The 21,989-nt window shown below is 35.7% G+C and overlaps 1 protein-coding gene across 15 annotated transcripts in view; it reads right to left on the bottom strand.

Moving 5' to 3' along the window:
* The window catches only part of KIF1B (kinesin family member 1B), a 133,954-nt gene that overhangs the window by 68,209 nt on the left and 43,756 nt on the right, over positions 1-21,989 (bottom strand). For 7 of the 15 annotated variants that reach the window (XM_063106852.1, XM_063106851.1, XM_063106854.1 and 4 more), the window contains exons 8-16: positions 21,223-21,300; positions 20,443-20,508; positions 14,047-14,122; positions 13,070-13,148; positions 12,173-12,315; positions 11,030-11,071; positions 8,039-8,250; positions 1,678-1,757; positions 499-574 (exon numbers count right to left, since the gene is read on the bottom strand). In XM_063106852.1, the coding sequence (XP_062962922.1) occupies positions 499-574; positions 1,678-1,757; positions 8,039-8,250; positions 11,030-11,071; positions 12,173-12,315; positions 13,070-13,148; positions 14,047-14,122; positions 20,443-20,508; positions 21,223-21,300 (852 nt within the window). The remainder of the gene's footprint in view (positions 1-498; positions 575-1,677; positions 1,758-8,038; positions 8,251-11,029; positions 11,072-12,172; positions 12,316-13,069; positions 13,149-14,046; positions 14,123-20,442; positions 20,509-21,222; positions 21,301-21,989) is intronic. The other 8 variants (XM_063106858.1, XM_063106860.1, XM_063106861.1 and 5 more) reach the window with 2 other exon arrangements.

Here is a 21,989-nt window from a genome sequence, read left to right as displayed (position 1 = left end):
AGTCTAGAAGGGTAAAAACAGGAACTGCTTTACTCAGGGCAATGGTTGTACAAACTATGGAAGTAAATGGAAGCAGTATTATTCTACACAAACCTGAACAGCTGAGATTGGTTCCGAAAAGTTATAAGACAGGGTTGATGACTTCTGTGACAAAATCTACATAGAAAGAGTAGCCAAAACTGAAGCAAGTTATGCTACGTTAGGCTGGGAATTTATGAGAAACCAACAAAAAAGATGACTAAGCATACGGAATCATTACCGAAAGTTATAGATTTACTGCCTTAGATTTTTTCTCTTGTAAACAGTAAACATGATAAGCATTTTAGAAATAAGCTGCCCTTGTAAGATGAAACAGAAATACCTGAAATTAAGCCAAATGTCAAGATAAAAAAGGGAGGGGGAGGAGTCAGCCCTGAAAGACATGAGGTGCCCCAGCAAGTAAGACAAACAAAAAGCGTTTCCATTTGGTTGAGTTTTACAATGTTGGTTGTTTCCTACCTTTTTAGGTGAGAAAACCCCCAGGGTTCCTCCATCTTCCCGAATGGCAACTCCCATCTCAGCCAACAAGGCCTCTCTAGAAAAAAACAAGTACATCAGAATATCAATACCAAAATGTCAATGAAATTAGTCTAATATGAACTGGAAAATAAAGTATGCAAAGCAAAAACAATTGGCCATATTTAAAGTCAGTAATACAAGTGCAAAATAATGTGCTTATCTCATCATGAATGAGAAATTATTATTAAGAAAAACAACACATTCAAAATAAATTATGCTCCTATGTTAGATAAAGTTATATTCACTCGGATAAAAACTCTGCCTCATCTGACTTTGGAGATAGATAATAATTCATAAATAATATGTCTATTAATATAAAAAAGGAAGGGGAGATATTCTTTAAAGCCGTACATCAACCCTGAAGAACCATTTCTTCAGAATCTAAGAAAGCAATCAGAAAATAACTTTGGTATATGAGTATGGTCTATAAGTGTGATTTTCTCAAATGTTATACTACATGTCCTCCATATTTTGGCACAATAATTCTAGTTTAAAATTTCCATAATAAATAAGAAAATTCTAATTGTTTGTTACACACACTATATCAGTACATTAGAACTCCCTTCTGCCTCATATTCCATAAAGGGGAAGACATGAACAGACATTTTTTAAATGAATGTTTATTCCAATAGAAAAAGCAACATTTTGGGTTATGCTCATCTTCAGGTTAGAGAACTGATAGAGGTTAAGACAGAATAGGGTTTTTTAAAGTTTGCAACCCAAACCGCCCACCTCTTACCAAAGAGGTTCTGGAGAAGATAACTCTGAAAAGTCAATAATCAGAGGAGCTACTTGGAGTTGGGCCTTCATCAAAGGCAGTCTACTTTTTGCAAATGAAAAACTCCATCCCTCAATATGTCCCATTTTTTATGGGTCCCTAGCAACATGTAGTATGGTAATTATTAACCACACAACTCCATAGAGAATATTTAAAATGTGTATTTCACTTCAAAGTGTAAATTCAACTGGCCATAGTCCCCAGCAAGGCTTATTTTTTCTTTACTGTTTTAGCAGGGGAGGTTCTTTGTTTTTAACTTCTATTTCATCTTTTCTTACGATAAAAGTAAATCCAAATTCCCTTGAAAACTTAGAAACATTCCCAGATTTTAACCTCCTGACCTCTCCATTCTGATGGCCTCTGTTTTTCGAAGCTTCTCTTCCCAGGTTTCATTCAACTCAGCGATGATCTTCTCTGATTCCTAAGGAAAGAAGAGCACAGATGAAGTGGCAAAGAGTCTTATAATTTCACATACCCTGTCTAGAAAGGAAAGCAAGAAGCAGATTATGCTGTTTGAGGATAAGATGCAGAGTTTAACGTGATGAGGTTTTTCTTTCTTTCTTTTTTTCTTCTTTTAATATGTAAGGTAAAAATCATAAAGACTAGGCCTAAAACTAAATCAACCCCAGACATATAAATCCTCCAAATCCTAATAAAAATACCTTAACAGTGAGTCTGTGTGTGTAAAAGGAGAAGGGTAATATTAACACCCCAAAATGCAAGAAACTTTTTTCTGACCACCACTTCTATAAAAGAATAAAGTCTCAAAGGTATTCATTGCTTTTGCTTTGGTATAATTTCAACATAACACAATACCTTCCTTAACACAACTCAGTAGTCAATAAAGTAAGGCTTAGTATTAAATTTCATCTGAAGGCATCTAGCCACTGAAGTGACAATTTACTTGCTGAGTGTTCATTATATTATAGAAATATAAGAACTAAAACATGTTTTTTGCTTACTGTATACTAGGGAGAAAAGTAACTGAAGACTTATTCAACCAACAGTTATATGTAACCTCATTATATGCCAAACCCTGTGCTAGGCAACCAGGGATATGGCAAGGGTATAAACTCCTGCCTTTATAAGACTTACATTCTCATAAGAAGACTGAGATAATCAATTTTAACCAATAAGTACATAGAACGTGAGACAGTAGTCGGTGCTTTGCAGAAAAATAAAGCAAGGAAGGGAAAGAATATAGGAGGAAGGTAGGTGAAGGAGCAATTTGTAGTGAAGTTGTCAGGACACGCCTCACTGACTAGTTATGAGGGAGTTGTGACACAGGAAGAGCAGGAGCTGTGATGTGAGTACGTAGGGGAATAAGTAGGAAAGTGCCTGGAGTTTCCTAGGAACAACCGTGTGGCTAGAGCATCATGTTTGAGGACTGAAAATTGGTATGACAGAAGTTAACAACAGAACAATACGCTAAGTGCTACAATTGGAGTATTCACAGGAATCTGTAAGGTAGATGAATCAGGGATAAGGGATGCCCATACAGATGAATGAAAGACAAGTAGGAATTGATTAGGCAAAGAATGGAGGGAAAAGGAGTACCAAAAAGGGGGATGAGCAGATGCAAAAGGAGAAAACGTGAGTCATAGAGACAAAATTGGAAAGTGTTATGATGATGATGATGATGACATGACAGTAGCGATGGCAATAATAGCAGTGATTAACGAGGAAAAGTCTTACAGTTCACAAAAGATAGCTCACTGAATGATTCATTTAACAGGCTACTATAAGAAGCCTCTGGGATTCCAAAATCTAATTATCTACATAGAAAGAAACTATGAATAGTATAATACAATAAACCCTAAGGTGTCTAGTATTCGGTTTTCTGGAATTCTTGGGCTTCCAGAATAATTCCACAATTGGACATCTCCTCAAAAACAAAAAATATACCAAAGGCAAGGAAGCACGTAAAAAAGCCAGGAGTAAAGATTCAAGGCAGCAGCTGCAAAAGCAAAGAAGTACAGGAGTCAGGAGAAACAAATAGGAGAGCATAATAAAACAATAACAACTAGCAAAGCTAAGCAAATATCTAAACAGATAAAAGTTAGAAAAGGCATGGGCATCAGTAATATTTATATAAAGGCAGACACATAGGAGATACTCTTTCAGAAAAGAAAAGAGCCAGTTATTAAGTGGAAGAAACTAGAACAAGTCTGCAGTGGGGGTAGGAAGGTGAAAACACCTAAACTGGCTGTCATTAGCCCTCAGAACACACACCAAGGCTGAAAGGCTAAAACAGCTACCTGAATGGCATCTCTATACAGTTCTCAAGTGGTAATGATTAGTATGCAGTGTACATGCCACTCCAAAGCTAAGAGGGGAACCAACAGGCCAAACTAGAGGGCCAGCAACCATGACAATTCCATATAATCCTGGCAAGGAATGAGAAAGCCAAGAAAGACCATGTGCCTGGTACCAAGTAGTCAATAGCATATCTATAAAGCACCACGAGTTATTCAACAATGACTGACAGAGTGGCGTTAAATGCTTCTGCATATGACTTTATCAGCACCACACTCTCCCAAGTGAGCCACAGGCCGGCTCTCATATGACTTTAAATGGGCAAGTAGAAGACAAGCTGACATCATAACCTACATGATTTTAAGGCTCATTAAAGATAACTGGGTAGAAATCTTTATAATCTCAAAGTGAAGACTATAAAAACAAAGGAAATGGACAATAGGATGCACCGGACCAAACCAAAGCACCTAGACTAGTATTTATAGTGTGGCCCACAAACCACTTATGGTGGTTAGGGAATACAAAGTTACCCATGAGATATTTAAAAAAAAACCTTTTTTCCTTGTTGTTTACCTTCAGAAAAAGATCATTTTAGAGTAGAGGTTTATCTGGTCATATTAAAACTATCCTACTTTAGGGCAACTGTAGAACTCATCCTAAGGAAGCAAAGTTACTGTCTACAAATCCTTTTACCATTTTGCTGCCAACTCTAATGTGATTTCTATTTTATCTGCCACTTGGAGTGTAAATCAGAACACGATCTCTTTGTAGAAAGGAGATTAATGAATAAGCTGAGTACTTTTCATTACAGCTTCAAGTTGCAATTTTTATGCTGTCTAGAAAGCTATTTTTAAAAACTATGAGGAAAGGTTAGAGAAAATGATAACTGAGTGTCATATTAGCAAAACTTCAGTACTGGAAAAGGCCTGGGAAACCATTTATTCTGGAACCATTCTATAGATAAGGAGACTGAGGAAAAGAGAAGCTAAGAGATTCACCTGAAGCCACACTACTCCTTGAGCCAGGTCTAGAGCTGAATTTCCTGACTCTTACTGTTCTTTCTTTAAATAAGACAGAATAAATAGGCTTTCAAGTAAATATTCTACAAAACAGCTCACCATAAATTAAGAAAAAGTAAAGGATATTCTGTTCAAGCCCAAATAACAAACTTAGTGTAAATTAAATAGAGATGCCAACAGGAAAACAGCAGTCTCAGAGACATCAATTCATTCTGCAGGCAGGCACAGCATGCTGGTGTCCAGGGCTGCCCATAACCCACTTGAGGAACCTAATGTAAGATAAAATTGAAATGGGGATTCACAGTTCAGAGTGAGGAGAAGATCTTTAATCTCCCTTCCTGCAGGTACTAAACTTAAAAATAAATTCCAAAAAACAGAGGGATATCAGTACCTTCTTTATAGCTCCAAGGAATGCTGGGCTCAGGTGTCACTCACTCTTTGGTCTCACATTATGTATGTCTACATCGCTAGCTATTTACACAGCATTGGTTAATAAATGTTGAAGTATGTTCATACACTACACAATTTAATCTTTTCTGATGATTCAGTCAAGGAGGCAGAGAAATCCACAGGACAAGTCAGAAATATTTCCATAAAAAAAAATTACAGGTTAAGATGTGATACTCAAAAGGTTAAATGCTTACTACATGTAACATTCCTTGAAGCCATCAGATAGCCAAGGTTTTACTGTAATGAACACAGCATGCTTCATAAGTGAGTTCCAAGGGTAAGGCCCTCAGGCTGCTTAGCACAGCATTTGTCCTTGCCTCCTTCTGTAATGGATATTTGTGGATATTTATAGACTGAGCCTAAGCAATGACACTCACAGTACTGACTTAATGCTAGACTAATAAATACCAGAACCACCACACAGTGGCTATAGCTATGTGTTTAAAACCTTATTGGACAGGAAACCAAACCAAAGATACAAACTCAGTTTGAGTTGTGACTTAAAACTCAAAGCAATTACATATCACTCTTTCTGACCAGGGAGGTTTGTAGAGAGTTCAAGATATTTATGATGGAGTAACATGAGTGTCCTACACATGGAAATAGGCTAGACAATGAATGAAGCGACAACAACATTCTGTGTAAAAGTAGCATCTTACCAACTGATTTTTATTTTCTTAAAAATAAAGAGAAGCAAAAGGAAATGAAATGTTAGGAAAATAAATTAACATCCTCTATTGCTATTTTCCATGACAATATTTTTCTCCTGCAGTATCATGTCATAGGAACCCAGCTCCTAAACATTCTCAAGCATTTCTGTTGTACAACCACTGCCCCGCATTGTGGATGCAAGACGTTATCTGCCTGCAGCATTAAAATGCAGGTCTGCCCGAATGGAATTCTCACCATTCACAAAATAAGAGCAGAACTAAGGTGCTTATGCTTCAGTGAACTACCACGCTGCATTAAAAACTCAAGACTGAACACAAAACTGTAAAGAGGCTATTTTCTTTCTAGAATAAAGCTAGGGAAAATGGAAGATTTCATTTATGTTAGCTTAAGGGAGAATTAAAACAGAGGGATTTATTTTCTGACTAAAGTAATACAGTTTTGTTTTGTTTTAATGGGAAGTAGGTTGGGGGAAGAGAGCCCTGAATAATGACAGCATTATTCCTTAGAAACAATTTGGAAGACACTAGGTGACCTAATTCTTTAAAAGTCTAATTAATGTCTTGATTCCTAACATTCGACATTATTTTCAGTTGGTCCCTCTTGGCAGTTAGGAAGAAATTTCTCCACACCAAGATGAATGTCAAAGGGAAGAGTAATCTCATCTGTGCACTAAGGCTTTAATAATTAAATAGTAAGATTCAAAATTCCAAAAGAAAAAGAACATTTTATATTAAATACTCAATAATTGGGAGGTTTCATTCCTCCTTCCCATGGAGTCCCCTATTTCCCACCCTGGCTCTGAATAGAGCCTGCACAGCAACATGGTCACTGAGGACTATTGTGAGAAAATGAGTGACTGAAGCCTTATCACACAGGACTTCACTAAGGTATTTAGTAAAACTTCAATTTTACCAACAGCAGAAATTACCCTGTGGCTTCCAACATTTAATGAAAAGATTTCTTACTCCCTCTTCCTCTGCCAGGTATTTCAGAACTTCACCCACTTTTTGTTAACGTGTATTGATGGAAACAAAATCATTATGTTTCTGAAGCACTGTATTTTGAAGTGAGTAAAATGTCAAGGGAAAAGGTAGGCTGATCAAGAAAGAAAAAGCAGAAGCCCATTCTTCATATAAAATATTTTTCTGACTCACCTGAAAACCAAAATGAAAGCATCTGACATCTTCAATTTGAAAAGCTCAATTCACTTTTAGTGGTGAAGAGGTTCAGCAAGCCTTTCAGTCATTAAATTTGTCACAGTGTGTCACTGTTCTCAATCGTCCTTGAATGAGCAGCATTCATGGGAATAGTGAGTGACCATAAAGAGGACTGCTGGCTGGCAGCATAAATGCAACTCCCCAGATCCTTACAAAGTGTCTTTGCCCTCTTTGTGTACCCTATTCTGGAACCCCTGAATACAAAAGCCAAAAGGTATGGATCAAACTATCTTCCTGGAGGTGACATGTAGGGGAAGACAAAACTATCTGCTTCAAAGTAGACGATGCTGTTATAGTCATCTGATGGATGGCAGGATTCTCGCACAGCTTATCTCAGCATCACAAGTGACAATAGTCTGTTCTCACTGTAGTCATTGAGGGGGAAGGGAAGAAGCTATGAGTTGGAAGCCTTTGCTGCTCCTCTTTCAGATTCATGGAGAAAGACAAAATAGAACCTGACAGAGGAAGAGGCTGGGGAAAATCTCCAGCAGCAAATCTGTGTGCCATAGGCAGGTGACCTGCATACATGCAGCACTATGGCCCTGTGTCCCCATGTGTGCCACCAGAGGAGGAGACAGCCCTTCCTCTACAGTAATCATAAGGTGTCAAGGCCTTCTGTGAACTTCTAGAAATTATAATTTCACATGTATCTGAATAAACCTAGTACAGCTACTAGAATGTTCAAACTTTCTTTTAATTGTATATTTATTTTACTAACAGAAGCATGGCTCTATACAGAATTCCACCTTCAAATGAACCAAATGTTTCCAACTATTTCTTTTCTAACTAAACAATTTCACTGTGACATAAACTACCCTAGAATTAATGTACATGTCTACTTATCAGTTACTCTTCATAGCCAACCTATCATCTGCCCATGTATCTCTCCCATCTCACCTGGCCATGTCAAATTTACGCATTCTGGTGAAAATAAATTAACTTATAAGCAGAAAATTCTATTTTCAGGACACCTTTAAGAATTAGAAAGTTCTCCATATACTGAGCCAAATCTCAGTGATTTTTAATCTGAATTCTGCCTTGTGGAGTTATACAGAATACCTTGCATATCAGACCAAAATATTACTTACCTTTAGACGCTCAATGGCTTCCTCTCCTCCAGGTGTAGACATGATCCTCTCCTGAATACTGGTGACAGACGTCAAGCCCACCTGACTACTGAGTGAGCAGGAAGATGGGGATGAAGTGAGGGACCCCATGGATGCTGTGGAAAAATGGCCAGGGCGTTGATTCTCAGAGGCTAGCAAGTACCTATGCTTATTGTTCTGAAAATCTTTCAGATCTGGGAGATAGAAAAAAAGGAAGGCAGAAAAAGTGGGAAAGAGGGAAAAGAGCAAAGGAAGAAAAAAAGACAGGAAGGAACACTGGTATAAGAAAGGACAGCATTAAAGCGCCAGAACAAAGACACGCTACAATACAAAGACAAGTTATAATTATTCTAGATGGCAGTTCTAAAACATGTCTGTCTTTAAAACTGGTATCCTAGAGGTTAAGAACCACTTTTGAATTTAGAAACTAAGAAAGTCCAATGCAGGTTAACGTTATACCTGGTAGGAGGTAACCAGAGCCTCAAAGGACACTACTTAGGCACACTCCCTCAAAAGCCAAACTATATTCCTTCTGTTCTTTCTATTGTTCCAAGTCCACAATGCCTTTAGAGTTACACTAGTCATAAATTCCAGTAAGGAACAATCAATAATTATTTATTTATCAATAATACCCCATATCAGTCTGGCCCAGTATTTTACGAAATTCAGCAAAAATTTCCAAGAAAATGTTAAAGTTAAAACAAAAATCTGAGCACTTATTAGTGTTCCTTGTATAGCAACATTTCAACATATTCAAATGATTTTTAAAATACACCTCAAATAAAAAGGAGAAGTAATTGTAAAAATGGCAGGATTTTGTGCAAGTCCCAGTTAAGAATTCAGGACCAACTGATTGCCTCAACAAGGAAAAACAATTAGCAAATTAGTAAGTTTTGGTGTAGTTTCCATTAATCTATCAGAACAAGCAAAAAATAAGGCTGATTACTGGCTAATTTAAGCCCTTACTTTGCCTAAGAGTACAACCTTGGGTCACTGGTAATCCTACTTCCTAGTATGAAATGCAAGTTTTAAGGACATACTTTCATTTACCAAGGTCTCTAATAAATCTATAAATTTAGCTTTTAAACTTAGTTCTGGTTTAAAAAAAAAAAAAAAAAGGCCACAAAGAACAAAATTCATCAATTTGCTGTTTGTACTTTCCTTCATTGTCATTCTTCTCAAAGAGACACCAAAGGGAAATTATAGGTACTGAAGCATTCCTACCTTAAAATTAACTCATTTTTAAATTTGAGGAAATCTGTATTGCTTAAAATTCATACCAAAAAACTAAGTTTTCCTTAAAGGATATTATCTGAGTCAATACAAATAGTTCAAAAAAAATATTATTAGCTTTCTCTGGATCTATTCATCTCTACTATTAAATCAAAGTCAGTTCTTAAAGCCCCTTAAAGCCAGTGGTTGCTTCAAGACAGTTTGAAAACCACCATCTGCAAATAGAAAACACAGGAAAACAAGCAAAGAGGCATGTTTTAAAAAGAGGATAGTTCCTGGAGCAAAAAATTAGCTACCAGGTGATGGCAGTAAGGTGGGAAAGACCAAGATGGACAGAGTTTAGACGGTCCAATGGACACATGCAAGCCCTAAAAGGAATTAAGAGAAGTAGACCAAAATGGAAATAGAGTAGTCAGGGCTGCTTTCCTTCACAGATACAGAATTAAAACTTAGTCATGCATGATTTTTCAGGAAATGCCACAGCTGCTCAGAAAAGAGGTAGGCAACAAGCTGGTAGCGGCAACACCCTGAGCACAAAAGCAAGAACAAGAAGTCATCTTTTCCACACCAGTATCATTCAGCTTTGGAAATCTCAGACAGAGTTGTTCTAATTCAAGGGTCACTTCTGTGTTAGACATTGTAGTGCCTTCAAGGCCTAACCTTATCACAACAGGGCTACATTTGGTTTCTCCTATGTATTACAGTAAGCTTCATTACGTGCCTTACTGTAGAAATAAACAAATTAATAAGAATCTAAAAATTAACTCCAAAAGCAAGATTCTTCATTTTTTCTAAGACAACAATTCCTTGATAAATTACCTTAAAAGTGTAAGAAATTATTTCCTCACCAACTTAATGATATATATGGAGAGAATAATGAAAGGTATAATCTTTTATAAAATGTCCTCTTTTCAAGCACACATTTTAGACACTTAAGTTTTCTTAAATTTAACTTCTAATTTACGAGAAGGGGAAAAAATGTTTATCTAACCATCAAGTAAGCTGAGGCCCAAGATTTGTAGAAAACCAACTTAGCATGACACAGTTGAATGAATGCTAACCCAACATTTACAGACTCCTCAATCACAGATAGTGTGGCCCACTGGAAATGATAATTTTTAATTATATACATGAATTCTCAAATTTACAATGCTAATTAAAAAGGATTTTTCTACAAAATAATCAGACCCTAAAGGGAGCAACTCGAGGCAAAAAAAAAAAAAAAAAAAAGTGTAATATTAATTAAAAGCAAGGGCTCTGAGTTACACTACCCAACCTGAGTAGAAACCATGGGAACTTGAGCAAACTAACCACTCCAGGCTTTGGTAAAGTGGGCATAAAGGAACTTATTCAGAGTCAAGAGATAATACATTCAAGGTGCCTAGAACAGGGCCTGGCACATATTAACACTCAATAAATGTGAGCTGCTGTCATCATTATCATCATAATCTATGGTTTTGGATTTAATTTAATCACATAAGGGGGAAAAACTGAAGAGTAGAAGCAGCAAGAGATTCTTAAGCCTCTCAGTTTCACTCAAGCAACTAACTGAAATTCAGCGAAGACTGTTTTGCTAAATAAAGAAGGGCAAAAATAGGATCATTTCTGATTCTACTGTATGCTCTGTCTGGGATTTCCCTGTTAGGATTGCTGGCATGCAAAGCTCATTTTAAGACTGATCCAGCAGAGGCAGATTAGCAAGTCAGAGTGCTGGAAATAACCAATGCATGAAATACACACATTTGCCTCCACTTCCAGAGTAATCATCAATCAGTGGATCAACTGAAGGTAAGCAGGAGGGAAAATACGAGAAGGGTCAAACTTCAGGTAAAGCAGTGACACAGAGAGGGAACAGTGGTACTTGGCATTTGGGAAAATGAAAAAGTTAACACTTAAAACATATTATCAATTTTACAAATTATATTAATCTAAACTTAGGCTCTAATCAATAAGAAGAACTAAACTAGTCTTTGAAAATCTTACAATTCCAAGGACTATAATATAAATTTTACACTCAAAAAATAAAAATATTAGTGCTGATAACACCAAGGTCCTGGGTTCAACCCTGTACCAGCCAGACACCAAAAAAAACTTAAACAAACCCATATTCCATTATGTTCTACTCTATCTGAATAATCTATTTTACTCACTTATGAGAACTTCTGATTAGATATAATACAGACAATAAATCACTGAGACTTTAAAAGATGCATTTTAAGACAACATTATAAAACAATACTCTCTGGAAGTCTAATTCTTAAACTTGAAAGGAATAGGACTTTTCCCCTTCTTATGTTCATAGGGAACAGGGGGCATTCAATCATTTTACAGGAGGAGGGGACCATTCAACGGTGAATCATGTCAAGGGCAGGTCAAGGGTTCAGATCTCCTTACCTACCCAGCCACCCCAAAAAAAGAATAAATAAATAAATAAATAAAAAGGAACATCTCAAAGATGAATCTTTTCTGAAACTAGAATTGAATGGAGCGTTTCTTCTTATACATACATTACTACTACTACACTAATCCAGAGAAACCCATGAAGCAAAAACAAAAATTTTGAGTACCATTTATATAAAGTGATTAATTTCTCAGTGAGAATAAGTTTAACATTCAAAATAAATTTCATTGTTCATCTAAGATAGATTCTAGTACAGATACAAGTAGTGACATATTCATGTCTTAAAAACTAATTTCATAAGTTCACATGGATAACCTAGGTACATACTACAAAATGGAATCTGGAGATCATTTCCATTGAGTTAAAAAAAATTGGTTTTTTTTTTCACTATCATCTAGCTTCATCAAATTCCTTAAATCAAAGTTTATAAGAACCCTGAAGAGGAAAGGATTAGATTTTATGTTAATCCTTAATTCACTTACTATCAATAATATCTCCCAGCCCCTGAGCACGAAGAAGGTCCTTCAGCCGTGTCACCTCCTCCTTTAATTCACGAACAAGTTTGGCATTGGGATCTTCATTGATAACAGCATTGCATTTAATTTGTTTTGCGCGATCTGCATATCTAGATCCAAAAAGGAAATTCATTCTTGCCATTTCTCAGATGCTCTACTTCTCACAAGTAAAATACCATTATTTCTAAATAAAATATCCTGAGTATTTAAACATTTTATGAGCCTTGATAATAATATTTTTACATAAAGCTTTACGGGATCTTATAAAGATGAGGATAAAAGTGCAAATGAATTTAAGTGATTTGCCCAACATCACAATGGAAATAAATACCAAAGAGAGGACTCAAACCCAGTCTGTCAGACTATATAGTGTTCCTTCCATTACATTATATCAAGTGTCTTAAATGGGAGAACAGAGCTCCAGATTAAAGTAATGGAACCTACTCACATATAAAAACATTCTGTTGGTAATTTTTAATGCTACATGTACTTGTAATTGTATTACTTTTTATGACTTGAACATTCGTATAATGACAAAAACCACCAGGAGACACTTTTTAAAGAAATGAATATTATAAGAAAATTTCACTATTATCTAAAAGTTATCCAAAAATCTCACTTGAGCAATTTTAACCTCTTTTTTATGAAAAAGTTCCTGCCCTTTCCAATGAAACTGAAAATCATAAACAGGTAAATTCCATTATAATACAAATAGTTTTTCCCCCAAGTTTTCCTTGCCATGAGAGGAAGAAATCATTATTTATATAAATGACTACCCACACAGCATAAGAAAATCCATGATATAAAAAATTGACTTATGATGGCAATGTGGTCTATTTAGTTACTGAGATCAAATGAGAGTACCTCAGAGTGCTCAGAGTTTCGTCATAGTTGATGTCTGCTGGACTCAGAGCAGCAACCATTGCAGTCCGAGAATTGCCACCTAAAAAGATGAATTACAAATATCTCAAATAACACTTATTTTAGAAAGAATTTTATTAAATGTGTCAAATCTGATGGCATAATCTCAGATCCTAAGATTTCATCCAGTGTCAACAAATTCCTTAAATGTTCCCATGCCAGGTACTGTAATACTCAAATTTTGGTGTGTAGGTTTAATAGGTCCAGATCCTGTCCTCCTACTCTCTCCCAAACCCACTCCAATCAAAATCTCAGCCATTCCATCAAAACTGCCCTTAGCAATGTGAAAGTCACTGGTGATGGGGATAAGCTCAACAGTTCATTCTCGGCCTCTTCTATCAGCAACATTTGACATAGCTGATCACTCCCTCCATCTTGGTAAGAAAAAGCAGTGAATAAACCGCAATGACCTGAAGGCCCGAAAACATTAGCAATAAGAAGGAGTAAGGGAGCTGACCAGTTAGCTCAGTTGGTTAGAGCATGGTGCTGATAACACCAAGGTCTCAGGGTTTAATCCCTGTACCAGACAGCCACCAAAAAAACAAAAAAAGAGAGAGAGAGAGAGAAAGGGCGGAATAAGGGTTGGCAACATCTGATTACGTGAACCTCAGAGGAGCGTGGGGTTTTGAAAGAACTTCAAGGAGGAGCAATAGTTTGAAGCAAGTGTGGGGAGTCAGGAAGACACCAGGGTTCATGCCCCAAAGTAAATGAAATATGGAAGAACACCCTGATTTAAAAGTTAGTGAATCCAACCAGCTTACATTAAAAGTAAAAGGCAAGGAGCACTCAAGTTAGTAACATGAATATGTAGAGATTATTCTTCTCCAAAACAGACACAGGACAATTAACCACAAAAGATAATCAGTAAACAGCTATAAAAAGATAACTACAAAGTGCATTTTCAACAGTGGTCAACATACCTAGATTTTCTCGAAGGAGCCAAGTAAGTACAGAATCCCTGTAGGGAATAAAATCAGTTTTCTTCTTCTTTTTACTCTATTAAAGAGAAAGGATCAGCCTTAGCATTCTTGGGGGGAAATATTTACATGAAAGGCAAACCAGTCTACTAAAATTAACAAGTAAATCAAATTACAGTAGAACTCTATCACTGTTAAAATTTATCATTCAGTTTCAATTCTTCACAATACCCAGAGCTCATGCAATAAAATCATTTTTTCTTTTTACATTTTATTTTGAAAATACACAACAGTTGAGAGAGTAGTATAATGAGCTATCATATACCCATCACGCACCTTCAGTCATTATCACTATTTTGCCAATAATCTTTCAATTATCCCCCAAACTCAGATTTTCTACACTTGTTTTCCATGAACCATTTTGGAGTTAAGTTGCATACATCATGTCCATTTACTCCTAAACACTTCAGCAAAAGAGTACATTCTCTTGTGCAGTCAGAGGACAATGACCAAATTCCAGAAATTTAACATCAATACAATATTATTACCTAATATTCTGTCCACATCACGTCTTTTATAGACGTTAGTGTTTTAAAACAATGCAATATTTCACCTATAAATACTTCAGGTATACATCTCTCACAAAGAAGGACATTTTTAAGAAAACATTCACAAAACCATTATCACACTTAACAGTAATTCCTTAATATCATCTAAAACCTACTCCTCAAACAGTAATTTTTATTTCTGCAGGAGAGATATGAATCCTGTGCATTCCAGGTTGGATGTGTAGAGAAAGTCCTTTTTTTTTTGGCAGCTGCCAAGTACAGAGATTGAACCCTAGACCTTGGTGTTTTCAGTACCACGCTCTAACCAATTGAGCTAACTGGCCAGCCCCAGTTAACAAATTTATTTGGCCAACCACCAAGTCATCAAGTGGATTGTTGCCTATCTAATAACTCTTGTAAGGTGATATACATTTGGTTTCTTTGAAAGAAAATTATGACAAAAAATAAAACTAACCATTGGAGTGAGGACTAAAAGTGAAAAGGTCAAAGTGGGGCAATTTGCTAATTTAGAGATTTGTAAAAACTATAAGATGATTTTTCTATTAAGGGTCTACTTTACTGCTCTCTTCATGGCCCTTCTCATTATCACAGAACAAAGCAAAAAGCATCAATGTTAAGGCAGTGCTGAAATGGAAGAAATTATATTTTCTAAAAGTAAAAATTAATGCAAATGCTTTGCAGGAAATAGCTACTCAAATATCCTCTGGCTGACTTCTGTGTTGTGATGCTTTAAGAAGCTATTAGGGGGAAAGCTAGGGTTCAGTGATAAACATCGCTCCAGCAAATGACAGTTTTATAATTCATTCCTGGTGTAATCAAAGTTTAAACTAAGAATGATAACTATTTGCAAAAGCACAGGTATTCAGAAAAAGATAGTAAGTGGATGATCTCTGGGTTGTTCAGGAAAAAAGAGAGTAGACAAGGGGCACTTTATTTTTTTTTTATTTTTTATTTTTTAATTTTATTTTGTCGATATACATTGTAGCTGATTAATGCTCCCCATCACCAAAACCTCCCTCCCTTCTCCCTCCCCTCCTCCCCACCAACCATGTCCTTTCTGTTTGTTTGTTGTATCAACTTCAAATAATTGTGGTTGTTATATCTTCTTACCCCCCCCGTTTGTGTGTGTATGTGTGTATGTGTGTGTGTGAATTTATATATTAATTTTTAGCTCCCACCAATAAGTGAGAACATGTGGTATTTCTCTTTCTGTGCCTGACTTGTTTCACTTAATATAATTCTCTCGAGGTCCATCCATGTTGTTGCAAATGGCAGTATTTCATTCGTTTTTATAGCTGAGTAGTATTCCATTGTGTAGATGTACCACATTTTCCGTATCCACTCATCTGATGATGGGCATTTGGGCTGGTTCCAACTCTTGGCTATTGTAAAGAGTGCTGCGATGAACATTGGGGAACAGGTATACCTTCGACTTGATGATTTCCATTCCTCTGGGTATATTCCCAACAGTGGGATGGCTGGGTCGTATGGTAGATCTATTTGCAATTGTTTAAGGAACCTCCATACCATTTTCCATAGAGGCTGCACCATTTTGCAGTCCCACCAACAATGTATGAGAGTTCCTTTTTCTCCGCAGCCTCGCCAGCATTTATCGTTCATAGTCTTTTGGATTTTAGCCATCCTAACTGGGGTTAGATGGTATCTCAATGTGGTTTTGATTTGCATTTCCCGGATGCTGAGTGATGTTGAGCATTTTTTCATATGTCTGTTGGCCATTTGGATATCTTCCTTAGAGAAATGCCTACTTAGCTCTTTTGCCCATTTTTTAATTGGGTTGCTTGTTTTCTTCTTGTAAAGTTGTTTGAGTTCCTTATATATTCTGGATATTAATCCTTTGTCAGATGTATATTTTGCAAATATTTTCTCCCACTCTGTTGGTTGTCTTTTAACTCTTTTAATTGTTTCTTTTGCTGTGCAGAAGCTTTTTAGTTTGATATAATCCCATTTGTTTATTTTTCCTTTGGTTGCCCGTGCTTTTGGGGTCGTATTCATGAAGTCTGTGCCCAGTCCTATTTCCTGAAGTGTTTCCCCTATGTTTTCTTTAAGAAGTTTTATTGTCTCAGGGTGTATATTTAAATCCTTAATCCATTTTGAGTTGATTTTAGTATATGGTGAGAGGTATGGATCTAGTTTCATTCTCCTGCATAACGATATCCAGTTATCCCAGCACCACTTGCTGAAGAGGCAGTCCCTTCCCCAGTGAATAGGCTTGGTGCCTTTGTCAAAGATCAGATGGCAGTAAGTGTGAGGGTTGATTTCTGGATTCTCTATTCTATTCCATTGGTCAGTGTGTCTGTTTTTATGCCAGTACCATACTGTTTTGGTTATTATAGCTTTGTAGTATAGCTTAAAGTCAGGTAGTGTTATGCCTCCAGTTTTATTTTTTTTGCTGAGCATTGCTTTGGCTATTCGTGGTCTTTTATTGTTCCATATAAATGTCTGAATAGTTTTTTCCATTTCTGAGAAAAATGTCTTTGGAATTTTGATGGGGATTGCATTGAATTTGTATATCACTTTGGGTAGTATGGACATTTTCACTATGTTGATTCTTCCAATCCAAGAGCATGGGATATCTTTCCATCTTCTTGTATCCTCTCTAATTTCTCTCAGCAGTGGTTTGTAGTTCTCATTATAGAGATTTTTCACCTCCTTGGTTAACTCAATTCCTAAGTATTTTATTTTTTTGGTGGCTATTGTAAATGGGCAGGCTTTCTTGATTTCTCCTTCTGCATGTTCACTATTGGAGAAAAGAAATGCTACTGATTTTTGTGTGTTGATTTTGTATCCTGCTACTGTGCTGAAATCATTTATCAATTCCAACAGTTTTTTTGTAGAGGTTTTAGGCTGTTCGATATATAGGATCATGTCATCTGCAAACAGGGACAGTTTGACTTCATCTTTTCCAATCTGGATGCCCTTTATTTCCTTCTCTTCTCTGATTGCTCTGACTAGTACTTCCAACACTATGTTGAATAGGAGTGGTGAGAGTGGGCATCCTTGTCTAGTGCCTGTTCTTAAAGGAAAAGCTTTCAGCTTTTCCCCATTCAGGATGATATTGGCAGTGGGTTTGGCATATATGGCTTTAATTATGTTGAGATACTTTCCCTCTATACCTAACTTATAGAGGGTCTTTGTCATGAATGAGTGCTGAACTTTATCAAATGCTTTTTCAGCATCTATAGAGATGATCATATGGTCCTTGTGTTTGAGTTTATTAATATGGTGTATCACATTTATTGATTTGCGTATGTTGAACCAACCTTGCATCCCTGGGATGAATCCCAGACAAGGGGCACTTTAATTCCATCTCTTATCAAAAATGACCACACCACCCACAAACACACACCACCAATTAGAAAGTTATTTCCAATAACAGTTTCAACTTTAAATTGCACAGACCTCTAGAGAGAATTAAACCTTCATTTATTCACAGATTAGTGGGACAAACTTTCATCACTACAACTAAGGCCTAACACCTCAGTTTATCCTCTTGTAGTTCCTAAATACACCTAAACACCTCACTTTGTCCATTGTTAGAACTGAAAATGCTGTAAGATCTAAAGTATGCCAGTTACAATGACCACAAACAGTACTATAAAAATAAGTAACGTGGGTTTGCCAAAAATCTTCTGTCTTCATTTCTGTCAATTAGACTAAATTAAGAAGGAATAGCTAAATGAAGGAGCATAAGTAGAACTTCAATCTTTTCCACTTGAAATAGTCCAATTTTTAGCCATTTCTTTTCTATTTGCTCTCTTATAAAATTAATCTCAGCTGTTCTCATGCTTATACATTTTTTGAAAATAAGTGCTTCAGTAGTTACATAAAAAGCTTTATTTGGATCATTAACCTCTCTAAAAAGAAATACTGTTAAGTGTGGATGGTAATAAGTGTGTTTCTCTCTCCAGTAGAAATAATAATACATCTTAATTCATCAAAAATTATGCTTATTACATAAAAACTAAAATTTATTTCTGATCTATTATAGTTTTGACATAGATGTAAAGCACTAAACTGGGTTTTATAAAACTGATTATAAAAAAATCATTTATGAATTATTGTGGCACAGAGCAACGTGGCACATATACAGATAGTTTGTAAACTTTTCCTGTGGTTGATACTCTGACAGATGAGCAAATGGAGAGGACAAGTTAGAATGATCACTAAATTTTAACTCTTCATCGTTCTAGGACCCAGATTAGATAGATATTTGAAGAGTGTTCGCACATATACAATATCAAATAGCAGGTAGATTTCTGAATCTAAGGCACCTTCTTCTGATAGAGAAAAACAGAAAAAGGGCATTACTTTTTATTAAGTTATTTTTGTAGAAGTTGAGAGAATAAACAAATTTATATATTTGAAAATATGAATATAAAATATTTCAATGCAAATACTGCCTCTATCTCCAATTATACTCATGTGATTTGTAACAAATTGTTAGGGGTTCTAACTATTATTTTACAAAAAAGAGTACTAATAAATTTTAGAGCACTTGAATAGAAATATAAGGAAGAGAAAAATCTATAGTATTTGTGTAAAAAAGGATGCAAATATGTTTTCTAGATGCAGTCAGAAGTTTAATTTGATTCTATAGGCTTCACTTTAAATATAACCAAAGAGTAAAAAAAAAAAAAATTAATGTTTTTATCCACGACCTTTCAAGGTAAGAAATAAGTTAAGATAATACGAAGAGGTTTAAGGAAATATATACCAATAATTTTAAATAGCCAGCTATGGTTTTAGAAAGGTACCCTTAAGAAATTTAATTAATTGCCTTTTCAAGTGGTGTGCAGAACTGTCAAAAGACAGTCCTATAGATCACTAGAAGTACTGTAAGATAACACAATGTAAAGTTTCTTCAAGTTTCTCTCTTGTTCCTTTATTTTTAATTCCTTCTCCAAAGCACATCATGTTCCCTAAATTAATTTTGGTGTGAAGTCTCATGATTCATGGTAACCCTAAATAGCCATTCTGAATTCCAGAGCCAGAAAGAAAACAAATGACAAAAAGTTTTTTGAATGTTCCATTCCTCCTTATGCCTCTATATATCCTGCTGAGAATTTAAAACCATAACAGTTAATTCTAAAGCTAGTTCATCTCCACTAATCCCCACCGTACCTTGCTGGTGCAGTTATCCTACAGAGGAAAGCATTAAAAGGAATGAACAAGAACACAGAATAAGCCTCCAAATAGAAAATAATATTTCATTTAAATTTTAAGTTACACATTGACTTCTCAGAGACAAGCAAAAAAGCATTTAATTCTTTTTAGCAACTTAAATGAGTTATTAAACTAAATTAGAGCACACAATGACTAATACTTCCTCAGCTTCTAACCTAAATAATGAAACCCCTTGTGTTCCACTGTTAAGGAATAGAAAAGAATATTTTAAAAATATGTATTACTGACTCCCAAATCAGCAGCATTCACCAAAGCCAAATTGCTCAAAATACTCCAAAAGGTATGACATTCTACTTTAAAAAGATTGCATAGGAAAAGAATATAAAATAAAAACACTTGGTTTTTGTGAGAAATATGAAGCAAGGCTCAAAATATTTGTCAAATCTTAGGTCTCTGCTCTAGCCTTTACAGATCTGTATTTACTTTCCATCCTCAATCTCTTTTACTTTCAGTACAAAGTCAAACTGTGTTATACCTAGTATCTTATCTGAAAAGCTCTAAAAGGAGAAAGTCAAGATTACATAAAAGGTCCAAAAAAAGACAGCCTTCATAGACAATGAAAAATACCAATGATTATATTTGCTGAGCAGACAAATTTCTCCTTATTATGAAGTATAAAACTTACCACCTCTGCCAAGGCTGAAATGACTTTGCCCAAAGTTGTAAGAGACTTATTAATATTTGCTCCTTCCTAAAATAAATACCAAACATAAAAGAATGATGGTGAAGAATTTCTACTATTGCCAGATCATATACAACATAAAATACAATTTGTCATATGCTAGCATATTTGTTTATTTAAGATCACAAGTTCTAAAAATCTCCTTTCATCCTCAATCTTTGCTCCTCTCCAACTGATAACACGCTGGGACCATATGCCTAACTCATAGTCCTAAAGTATCTTCAAGATGTCTATACTCCAAAACCTTACAGATGGAGCCTTCTTCCCATAGCTCACTGACATGAAATTTCTGCTCATTAAGCAATATCTCTATCAAAGTCTATGCTTGTTCTCATATCTAGATCTTGTATAATCTATTTCCATTACTGTCTTACTTCCATCTAGCCAAACCTAGCCTGTTTCTTGAAATACTATTCATCTTTCACCTTGACCATGAAGTCCTCCCTAACTATTATGCTATATAACTTATCCTTTCATTGCAGTTATAATCAGTTGTCGGCAAAATTTTTCTGTAATGGGCCAAATAAAAATTATTCTAGGTTTTGTGGGCCATGATCTTTTTTGCAACTCTGCCACGGCAGTGCAAAAGCAGTTACAGAGGATACATAAACGAATGGATATAGCCATGCAGGCAGTGGGCTGGACTTAACCCACTGGCCACAGTTTGTTGACCCATTTACAGAATATTTATTGACTAGGCCATTTATTTGGTAAAATAAATACCTTTAATCGAGTCCCCTTGGCACCAGTTGAATCAGCTCGTTCGCTTCCAGCTAGATCCACCAGGCTGATTTTACTGACCTGATAAAGAACAATAACATGGGGGCAATTCAAAATAAGCAAGGTAGAGACAGAAAACATTTAGAAGCAGGACATTTTTTAAAAGATTAAGGTATGGAGAAGACTAAAAATATTAGATAGCTATGGCACAAGATGATAAAGACAACATATATCATAATTTAAAGAACGTGCATAAAATTCACTGCAATTATCTTGGTTCAAAAGAAGTAATTTTAGGATGAACATAACATTTTACAACAGTATGTCATAAAAATATATAAAACTCATCAACCCATTAAATGGCATAATAAAAATGAAGCTTTGAGCAACTGGAACTCTCACAAATGGCTGGTGGGAATGTAAAATGGTACAATCACTTTGGAAAACAGTTTGGCAGTTTGTTAAGAAGCTAAACATACAACTGCCATTAGACTCAATCATCCTACTCCAAGGTATTTACCAAGAGAAACAAAAACAAATGTCTACACAAAGACCTGTACACAAATGTTCACAGCAGCTTCATTTTTAATAATCAAAAGCTGGAAACAATTTAAGTGCCCATCAACAGTGAATCAGTAAACAAACTGGTGAATCTATACAATGGAATACTGTCAGCAATGAATAGCAATGAACTATTGACACACACAACAACACGGATGAATTTCAAAATCATTTTGCTAAGTGAAAGAAGCCAGGCAAAAATAGTACAT

Source organism: Cynocephalus volans, chromosome 8, assembly GCF_027409185.1.
Source record: "Cynocephalus volans isolate mCynVol1 chromosome 8, mCynVol1.pri, whole genome shotgun sequence".
In the NCBI taxonomy this organism is placed as follows: Eukaryota; Metazoa; Chordata; class Mammalia; order Dermoptera; family Cynocephalidae; genus Cynocephalus; species Cynocephalus volans.
This window is presented reverse-complemented; position numbering and strand designations above follow the sequence as displayed.